This window comes from Larus michahellis, chromosome 10 (assembly GCF_964199755.1).
Source record: "Larus michahellis chromosome 10, bLarMic1.1, whole genome shotgun sequence".
Taxonomy (NCBI): domain Eukaryota; kingdom Metazoa; phylum Chordata; class Aves; order Charadriiformes; family Laridae; genus Larus; species Larus michahellis.
In genome coordinates this window covers 19766712-19777167 of record NC_133905.1, presented here as the reverse complement: position 1 = coordinate 19777167, position 10456 = coordinate 19766712, and the positions used below count along the sequence as shown (strand labels likewise).

General features: G+C 67.9%; 1 protein-coding gene across 1 annotated transcript; it reads right to left on the bottom strand.

Moving 5' to 3' along the window:
* Nucleotides 1–292: 292 nt before the first annotated feature.
* CAMKV (CaM kinase like vesicle associated) lies at nucleotides 293–8058 on the bottom strand. Its single transcript, XM_074602426.1, has 11 exons — nucleotides 7877–8058; nucleotides 4642–4750; nucleotides 3310–3441; nucleotides 3132–3206; nucleotides 2898–3036; nucleotides 2698–2818; nucleotides 2033–2108; nucleotides 1815–1951; nucleotides 1656–1734; nucleotides 1496–1583; nucleotides 293–1305 (listed from the first exon to the last, which is right to left on the bottom strand). The coding sequence occupies exons 2-11, from the start codon at nucleotides 4734–4736 to the stop codon at nucleotides 970–972; spliced, it is 1278 nt and encodes a 425-aa protein (XP_074458527.1). The 5' UTR covers nucleotides 4737–4750; nucleotides 7877–8058; the 3' UTR covers nucleotides 293–969.
* Nucleotides 8059–10456: the final 2398 nt, after the last annotated feature.

Genomic DNA, 10456 nt, shown 5'->3' with positions numbered 1-10456 from the left:
CGTGTGGGCGTGGCCCGGGAGCGTGGGCGTGGCCCCCCTCGGGTCGCCCTGCCCGCTGCGCCCGTGTACCCTGAAGCCTAACGATGGCGGGCGGGCCGCCAAGCGGCTTCCCGGGGTTTGGCCGGGACGAGCTGCCGCAGGGCCCCGCTGCCCGCACTGTAATGTCCCTCCCAGCCTGCCCGGGCCGCCCCACCTCACCCAGCCCTGGCGGGAACACGCCACGCACCGCCGGCGCGCGAGGCAGGATGCTGGCACCCTGGGCCCAACAGAGAGACAGGGCAGGCAGCGCTGGTGCTGTCTCAGTTTGTCCTCAGCGGGGTCTTTATTTGCCAGAGATACAGCGTGGGGGGTGCGGGGGGCACGCGGGGCACCGGCGGCAGCCGCAGGCAGAGCCGGCCCTGCAGGCATGCAGCTGCGAGGAAGGGAAGCCGGGACCGGGGAGGAAGGAGTGGGCATTTGGGATCCTCCAGACACGACTCGTGGGGGGCCATGTGGCATCCCCCAGGCGGGGGGACCCTGTGCTCCCTCACCCCCTGCAACGTGTCCCCCCCCAGGGCCCTGGGTTGAAGAGCGGGTGCCCGGCGCTCCGCCTGCTGGGGCCCCCCCTCTGTCCTGACGGCCCTCCCTGCGGTCCCACACATGCACGCATGTCCCGGGGGGCCCCGCATGATATTCCTCCCCCCAAACCCACGGGGCATGCGGCCGGGAGGTGGGCTGCCCCGTATCTCTGGGCAACCCTGGAGGGGGACGACGGCGGGGGACAGACTGAGAGAGCATGGGGGGGACAGACTGACCGGCAAAGACACCGAGGGGGCCGGAGGGGTGACCGGGGAGGACGGGCTCCATGCAGGGCTCTGCCCCGTGGCCGGCTCTCCGTCGGGGCACGTAGAAAAGGGGATGCAGGCTGGGGCGCAGGGGGGACCATGCCAGGGGCTATGTACAGAGGGGGGGCGCGGGGGCCACCGCCGCTCAGCCGGTCTGCTCGCTGGGGGCCTCGGTGGTGGCGGCAGCATCGGCGGCGGCGGTGGCAGCCCCGTCCCCATTACACGTGGCAGCGGGCGGCGTGGCAGGAGCAGGGGGCTGCGCGGTGGCGGGTGGCGTGCCAGGGGCCGCAGGGGCCGCAGTGTCCGTGGCGGCGGTGGCGGCGGTGGCAGCGGTGGCAGTGGTGGCGGCGGTGGTGGTGGCAACGGCAGTGGTGGCAGCAGCGGCAGTGGTGGCAGCGGTGGCAGCGGTGGTGGCCGGGGCCGTCTCCGTCTGCTCGGGTGCCCGCAGGCGTTTCATGAGCGTGGTCACTCGCACGGCTTTCTGTGGGGGGAGAGGGAGAGACCGTGGGGCGTGGGGGCTCTCCTGCCCCCGGGCCCCTCACCGGAGCATTGGGTCCCCCACCGGGGATGCCCCTGGGGGCTGGTGGTGTTGCCCCAAGGCTGACAGCCCTGCGATGGAGGGGTGAGCTCGACTGACAGGGGAAACTGAGGCACGGGGCACCCCCACCCACCTTCCACTTGGCCCGGGCGAAGTTCTTCTCGATCTGGGCGCAGACGCCATCCTTGATGTTCTTGTCAGAGGCAGCATTGCCGGAGATCCTGGGGAGGTGGGGAGGGGTGAGTGGTCCCCCCTGCCCCCCCATCCCTCCACCCGCCCCCACCGCCCCTCACCACTCATGGGAGATGGCCTCCTCTGCCGTGATCCGCTGGTCCTGCTCCACCTCCATCAGGCGTGTCACCAGCTCCTTGGCTGGGGGCACAGGGAGGGATGTCAGTGCTGGGGGGGGAGGCAACGTGGGACCCCATGTTCCCCTCCAGTGCGCGGCTCACCCGCCTGCGAGATGTCGTCCCAGTATGGTGGGTCAAACTCGTAGTCCCCGGCCAGGATTTTACGGAAGAGGTTCTTGTCATGGTTCTCGTAGTCATCCTCATCTGCCTCCTCATAGAAGGGGGGGTTCCCCGAGAGGCTGGGGGACAGGGTGGGGTGCTCAGCCCGATCCGTGGCCCCCGGCCCCCCACAGCCACCCCGGCCCTCGCCCCGCACTCACAGGATGTACATGATGACGCCGATGGCCCAGCAGTCCACTGGCCGCCCATACCGCTGCCGCCCCACCACCTCTGGAGCTGCGAGGGACAGGAGAGCGGCCCTGCCCTGGGGTCCCCAACCCCCCTGCCCCTTGTCCCCGGGGTGATGGGGAGCAGGAGGGACCCAACAGGAGCACCCGGGATCATCCACGGGATAATGAGGAGCAGGAGGGACCCACCAGGAACAGTCAGGATCAGCCCCAGGGTGATGGGAGAGCAGGAGGGACCCACCAGGAGCAGTCAGGATCGGCCCCCGGGTGATGGGGAGCGGGAGGGACCCACCAGGAGCAGTCAGGATCAGCCCCAGGGTGATGGGGAGTGGGAGGGACCCACCAGGAGCAGTCAGGATCAGCCCCAGGGTGATGGGGAGTGGGAGGGACCCACCAGGAGCAGTCAGGATCGGCCCCAGGGTGATGGGGAGCGGGAGGGACCCACCAGGAGCAGTCAGGATCAGCCCCAGGGTGATGGGGAGTGGGAGGGAACTGCCGGGAGCACCCGTGGCCATCAGGAGGGACACAAAATGATCCTCCAGGACCGGTCCCCAGGGTGGCGAGAAGCAGCAGGGACCTGCTGGGACCCCGAAAACACTGCCCGCCCCTGCGCGCCTGCCCGGCTGGCTGTCACCCACCCAGGTACTCAGGGGTGCCGCAGGGCTCCTTGATGAGCCCGTTCTCCAGCTTGGCCAGGTGGAAGTCGCTGATGACAATCTTGGAGTTCTTCAGGCGGTTATAGTACACCAGGTTCTCCAGCTGCCGGTGCAGGGGCTGTGAGCGCCGGGGCGGGGGGCACGCCAGCACCCACAGGTGCTCCCACCCCCCCGCCACACACCTTGAGGTTCCTGTGGACGATCTTGAGCGAGTGCAGGTAGGCGACGGCCTCCAGCACCTGCCGGATGACGTTGCTGGTGTCCTTCTCCGAGTAGTAGCCCTGGTCCAGGATCCAGTCGAAGACCTCCCGGCCGGTGGCCCTGCCGACAGCAGCTCTGCCGAGATCTGTGCGCCCCCCACCCCCGGGGGGGGGCACCCCCAGACAGTGCCCTCCCGCCGCACCCCCCAAACTTACAGCTCCAGGAAGATGAAATACTCCTTGCGGGTGATGTAGACGTCCACCAGCTGCAGGATGTTGGGGTGCTTCACCCTACAGAGAGATGGGGGCATGGGTGGGGGGTCCCCGCTTTGCCCGGCAGTGCGGGAACAGCGCGCGCGCGCACACACACACACACCCCAGCCCCGGAACTCACATTTTGAGGATGATGATCTCATTTTTGGCTGCCTTCCGCACTTTCCGCCCGTCCCGCTTCAGAAACTTCTTGCAGGTGTACAGCTTCCCCGTCGTCTTCTCCTTGGCCCGGAAGATTTCACAGAACTCTTCCCTGCAAGGGTGCCCAGAGCCGTCACCGCCCCCCCTGGGGACCGCTGAGCTCTGGGTGCTCAGGTGGTCCTCGGCCCCACCAGCACCCCAGCGGCGAGGGGAGATGCCGCGGGGGTGGAAGGAAGCTGCAGCTAAAAACCTCTCCGGAGCAAAGAGGCGGGGGGGAAAAAAAGGGCAGTGAGAAGGAATTAACATGGAACAAGCAAATTGATAGGGAAGGGCGGAAAATTTGCTGATTAAAAAGCCCCCCCATCCCTGCAGCAGCCGGGTTAGGACCTGCTGCGAAGCCGCTTGTGCCACGGCAGAACAGCAGCGCGCCCCGACATTAATGTCAGCACCGCGGGCGGGAAGAAAGAAGGGGAGACGCGCCGGTTGCCCGGGGATGCTGCAATATTTCTGTTCTATTATTAATGGTGTTCGAGCCCGTCGGCCGGGCAGGAGCTGCGGGGGAGCCCGTAGGGGGGGCCTCTCAGCACCGCTCCGGCAAAGCCTTTGGCTTTCCAAATCGCCCCGTCCTCCTGGCCGCTGCCCCGGGTGCGGGGGAACCGGGACCCGTGGGCTTTGGGACAGGCTGCTCAGAGGATGGAGCAAAGCTCTGAGAGCACCCAAAAAAGATCCCCACCACCACCCAGCGTCACCCTGCCGGGCGTGACCCACGGCCAAGCGGGTCCCGGTGTTTCGGAAACCAATGGAAAAAAAATTCTAGGGGTCAAAGCGCTCTCAATGGGTAGCCAGGTCCGAGGGCTTCATTTCACCCAGCGCTTCCTAACGGGTTCCCCAACACGGCAAGGAAAGTTGTGGGGAAGCAGCAGCACTCCGCTCCCCCCACAAATGACAGCCGCCTTTTCCTTAGCTGGAGCAGAGCCCTCCTGCTTCCCAGAGCGCTCGGGGGAGCCGGGATCGTCGGAATTGCTGCAATCCCCGCAGATCTTGGGAGGGAGGAGGGAGGGATGCGGGGAGCCGCCCGGCTGCAGCCGGCAGCAGCGGGGAAACCTGCCTGCCCTCCTCGGAACCGGCGGTGAATATCGCCAGAGGGACCTAATTAGGGGACAGCCACCCCGAAATGCGCACTGCCCGTCCCAGCCAGGGACCGGCACCCTGAAAACCCCCGTGGGCAGCGTCGTGCTGCTCCTCAGCCCGGGGCACGCAGGGGGTTTGGGGTCCCCAGGGCACCCCCGGAGCCAGGGAGGGACCAACTCACGTTTTGATGACCTGGCCCAGGTCATATCTGTCGGTCACCTCGGACGGCTGGTTATAATCTTTCTTGTCTCCCAGTGTCACGCAGCCAAACGGCATCGCAGGGCCCGGTGCTGGCAGGGCAGGGAGAGGCGGTGAGCGCCCCGGCACCGCCGGCCCCCCCCCCCCGAAGCTGCACCAGCCCCCCCCGGAGCCACGCTAATTAACGTAAAACCTGACGAAGCTGCTCGTGCTCCCCAGCTGCTGCAAGCCGCCATGTGCCCAGCCCCACCGATGTGCGTCCATCCCCACGGCGTCCAGCCGCTATGCCTGGACTCGGTCCGCCGGCATGGCCGCAAGCTGGCCCCTCCGGCCCTCATTAGCAGATTATTAATGATTTATTAAACAGCCAGGGTTAGCATAGAGCCTGGAGCACCCACTGGGGAGGCAAGCGGTGGTGAACGGACCCTTTCGCCTTTCTCAGCCCGGTTTTGCCCCGTGGTGACATTTCTGTAGCCGGGACTTTCCCAGGTGGAACATTGTTGCATGCCATCACATGTGCAGCGAGTTACACCAGCCTCAGCTCCCTGTCCCTTACCAGCCCCGGCAGCCCCACTGCAGCACCAGGCAGGTGGGCACCGCGGTTCGGCAGTGCCAGCCCCTCTGCCACCGGCAGCGGGCAGGACACTGGCCCCGGCATGTGCCAGCTCCTCCGGCCCTTTAGGAAGGACGTTTTGCCCCTTTTTCCTGCCCAGAACCCTTTGAATCCAGACCCTGCTTGGAAGCTTCCCAGCAAAAAATTAGTCCCATAAAGTGATTTTTTTTTTCCCTTTCTCACCCCATTACTGGGAAGAAGTTTCAGCTGACGTTATTTTCTGATGGCTCAGAAGGAGACAGGGCTCCCTGGACCCCCCCAGCCCTCTTGGATGGGCCCAAGCGGGACCCCGCGATGGGATGCTGGCATGACACTGGAGGCACCCATCGCCTGGCGCTAAAGCTGCCGAAACACCACGCTGCGAAGTGCCGGCCTCGCCGTGCCGTGCCAGCAGCGCCTGGGGCCCGGCAGTGAGGGCCGCGGGCAGGATGGCAGTGCGGGATGCGGGAGCCGGCATCGCGGGTACCCAAGCGCCGAGCCTGTTGCTATGGCAATGGGAGCTGGAGATGCAGAAAGCGGCACATCCTTCAGAGGGGGCAGGGATGGGCAGCACCCGACCCACCTGCAGGTGCACGGCCCCATCTCCGCCGTACAGGCCCCGGGAAGAAGGTGGTCCTGCCTGCAGCACCCAGGGCACGGCACCTAAGTGCTCCCTGGGGTGATTGACCCCAAATCTGGGTGGGATGTGGGTGCAGCGAGCCGGGGAACGGGGGGATGCTTCTTCCCACCTCCATCCCTTCGTCCTGACCTGCCTCCGTGCCTGCCCAAGTGATGCCCACGGGATGGGTGCTCCCACCTCACATGACAACCAGGCACCCTCCTGCCAGGAAAGCCCTTTCCAGGCAAGGGCACCCGTCCCCGTCCTGCTCTGGATGCACCCACTCCTGAAAGAACACAGCATCCCTGGGGCACCCTTCTCCACACCGCAGACCGGGTGACACTTTCCAGCCCACACTAGGCTCATCCCAACAGCCTCCCTGGCAAACATGCCACCTTCGTGTCCCTGTGCCACGCGACGTTGGCTCTGCCATGCCACCCTGCCTGGCCGAGGGGTCCGAGGGGTGTCCTGGCAGCCGCTGGTGTGGCGGCGGGCTCGGCGTCGCAGGCCAGCAGGGGCAGGGCTGGCCTGCGGGAGGGCTGCCAGCGCTGGCGGCATGGTGCCAGGATTAGTCGGGAAGGGAACCCGGGCGGGATGATATATCGGGATTTTATTGCTGTCTCCGCAAGCGCTCAGCTAATCTGGGCTCATAAAATTAGTTCCTGTTGGTTTAGCGGGGACCCATCCTACCAAGGCTGAGCACGGGCACCCTCCCCTGCCCCAGGCTGGCTTGCGGGGGGGGCTCAGCGTACCTGGGGTATCCCACAAGGGAGGCTGGCACCCAGCCCCACATCGGCGCCAGCACCTGCACCCCACAGGTGAGAGCACCCCCGGCCATGGCAGGGGCACCCAGGCAAGGGGTGGGCGAAGGGTTGAGTGCTCCCTCCCTGGGGTGCCGAGCGGGGAGGCTGGATGCTGCGCTGGCACCCGCACACAGTCAGCTTCCCCCCCCCACCCCAAAAAAAGAAAAAAACGTCTAATTTGGGAGCAAGAAGCAACAGCGGGTGTAAGACAATAGCGGGGAAGTGGGTGGCCGGGTGCGGATGGCACGGAGGGATGACGCAGCCCTCGCCATGGGGCCCCACAGCCCCCCAAGCCCCATCTCTGCCCCATGGCATGGGGTGCCACTGGCCGGTGCTCCATCTCCAGCCCCACTTCCACCTGCAGCCACCCTGGACGTGTCCGGGGCGGGGGGGTGTTCCTCTGCCATCCCGCCCCCCACATCCCGGGGGAAGGATGTGCGGGCAGAGGGAAAAAACGCAGCCGGGCCGAGACGGACCGAAATATTGCTAGTGCAGGCAGCGGGCAGGCAGCGTGCAGGCAGCAGGCAGGCAGCGGGGAGGCGGAGGGGCTGCGCCAGCCCCGCACTGCCCGCAGGAGCGGCACGGGCCGGTGGAGCCCCATCGCCCGGCGGGGCCGGGCCGGAGCCCACCGCCCCCCAGCCCCGGGAGGGTGCGGAGGTGCAGCCCGGGAGGTGCAGGGGAGGTCTCGGCCGTGGCCGGCTGGGAACGATGCGGCAGCGGGCTGCGGGAGAGGGGGGCAGGGGTCCCGGAGGGGATGCTCGGCGGCGGGGGCGCGGGGAGTGGGGGGGGCGAGGGTCCCCGGCAGCATCTCCCGCAATGGGGCCGGCCCGGCCCGCCGGCTCCTCGTTGGACGCGGGGGCAGCACCGGGGCAGGAGGGGCCGGGGGGAAGGGGGGCGAGCCGGGGAAGGTAGTGGGGGGGAACCGGGCTCCGGCATCTCGCCGTGCCCGCGGCGCCCGTCGGGGCTCGGGGTCTGCGGGACGCGGGGTGCCGGCGGGGGCGGTGCGGCAGCGGGCAGCCGTCGGGGCGGACACGCACCGGGCCACCAAATCCCGGGCCACCGGGGAGGGGGGAAAGTGGGGAAGGCGGGGGGGGCCAACCCCGGGCCAACAAGTGCCAGATCCCAGCAACGCCCCCACCCCCGGGCCCGGCCCCCCTCGCCCCCGGTTGGGCTCGGGGCTATCCCGCCGCGGCGCCCCGCTCACCTGCACGCTTCTCCGACAGCAAAGGGGGGGTCGCGGCCCGGGGCCGCCGCTCGGGGGGGGGGGCCGTGCGCCCCTCCCAGCCTCCCGCACGGGGCCGGTGCGGAGCCCAGCCGAGCCCAGCCGAGCCGTCGGTCCGTCGCGGCGCGGCCCCCCGCGCCCGGCGCGGCAAGTTGGGGGGGGCGGAGAAGGGGGGGGGGGGGGGGGGGGGCGGGACGGCGGGACCCCGCCCCTCCCGAGGCGCCCCGCCCCGCCCCGCCCCTGACGTCACCGCCAAACTTCGCGCCCCGCCCGTGGGGCGCGGGAGAGGCGGCCCGCGGGGACGGGACACGCGTGGTTCTGGGGCACGACCCGGTACCGTGGCGGGATGGGGCGGCCCCGTCCCCCTGTGGCGGCCCCCGCAACGTGGGGAGGGCGGCGGTGGCGACAAAGTCACGAAAACCGGGCTGGGGCACTGCCACGCCTCGGGGACAGAGGGACCCCACGGGACCCCACGCCATCGCCCGCGTCCCGTGTAAATACCCGCGACCCGCCGTGGCTTGCTCCGTTCCAGCTGCTGCCTGGCCGGGTGAGACGGAGCTGCCTGCAGATGTCCCCTGAACCCATCCTCGCTGTCCCCGTACAAGCTCGTCACCCCAGGAGTGGCCACCCAAAGGGACACTGTACCCTGTGGCACGTGTCCTGCCGAGCCCCAAGAGCCAGGGCAGCCCAGGTGTCACAGCAGGTTTTATGATGGGGACCAACGTGAGATACGGAGCACCAGGGTGAGCCGGGGTCCCCTGGGCTGTGCCATGGCCACTGGCCCTGGATGGGATGGGACAGGAGGGGAGGGGATGGGATGGGATGGGATGAATGGGACGGGGTGGGGTGGGATGGGTGGGGTGGGATGAGATGGGACGGACGGGATGGTTGGGAAGGATGGGATAGGTGGGATGGACGGGATGGGTGGGATGGGATCAATGGAATGGGATGGATGGGGTGAGATAGGAGGGGAGCAGGTTATTAGCGGTGTTGAGTGTGGGCTCAGCATCACAGGTATCTGTCCCCCAGGGGCACTAAGAGGCAGCATGAACAGGCGGACAGGCACACCGTCTTGCTTCCGCACCGTGATCCTTTGGGAACCAGGCAACTTTCTTCGTCCTCCTTCCCCCAGCTGTGGGGCCAAAGGCCCCAGTAGCTCCCCTATGTGCAGGGGTTGTCCATGCCCCACGACCCGGGACAAGGGGCAAGAAAGGGGCAAGAAATCAGCCACTCCAATACCCTTAACTCTGCCCACAGCCTGGGCTTGGCACCTAGCACAGCCCCGGGGGCGCATGGGAGCCCCCAGCCCCCGGAGCACCTCGCTGCTCACGAAATTGAGCCGTTTGTGCAGAGCCTCCTAAACGGCTGCATGCTGCGCGCTGGCATTTGCGGCCCATATGGTACCGCTTCCGAGCTGCATCCCCCTTCCCGTCCCCTCCCGCCCCTGCACCCGCTGAAACCCAGCTCCCCAAAACCACCCGGCCCACGCTGTCCTGAGCTGCAGCAGGGATGTGGCCGTCCTCTCCTGGGACGCGCAGCCCCCTGAGGCCAGGTCAGGCAGAGCACCCCAGCCACGCACAGAGGACACCAGGGTCCCATCCCCAAAGCCAGCATCTCCTCTCTGCGCGCAGGGAGACCGGCCAGCACCCCAAGGCAGAGGAGCCCGGGGCACCCCCTGCACCTGTCCCCTGCGCAGCACTGAGCCCCGCGAGCCCCGAGCCCACCGCCACCAGCACTGAGTAATTAACGGCGCGTGAGAGCAGGGGAATTAGCAGGGCACTGTAGTTTGAGCTTCTAATCAAGAGTTTAGTCATACCAGCTGGCAGCAGCGCGGCACAGTTATTAATCTTTGCACCTCGCGGGAACCTGGAGCGTAACTCACAATTACCCAGCAGGCGCCCGGCGTGGCTCAGGGCTGCCTGGCGGTGGCTCGTGCCACGACGGACAGGCCAGCGCTCCTCCGGCACCCATCAGCCCGGATCGTGCCCATCGCCTCCTGGCACCAGCCTGCTGCCCATGGCAGAACAGCCACAGGCTCCTGTCACTGCTCACCCACTGCCCTCCTGGCTCCAGCTCTGCCTGGGCTCTTGGGCCACCCCATGCCCCATTTTGGGGTGATTGGCTCTGCTGAGCCCAACCATGTTTGTCCCTGCTGTGCCCTGCCCCGCTGCCCAGCTCACCCACCACCCCGTGCACCCACTGCCCTGTGCATACACCATCCTGTGCACCTACCACCCTGCACCACCCCCACCCTGCGCACCCACCGCCCTGTGAGCCCACCACCCTTCCCACTGCCCCGCACTGAGCCCAGACCCATGTACGGGGTGACATGTCTGGTCTGGGGTGACATTTCCCACAGGACCCCTGCAGTGACTGAGCCCGGGCTGCCCAAGGTGGGGCTGCCAGGGCTGGGGGAACTCAGCGGTACCCCTCTGCCTGGGGTGGGGGGACACCCGGCTGTCCCCCTCTGCCCGGGGTGACATGGGGTGGGGGACACCTGGCCGTACCTCTCTGCCTGAGGTGGGGGGACACCCAGCCGTACCCCTCTGCCCGGGATGACAT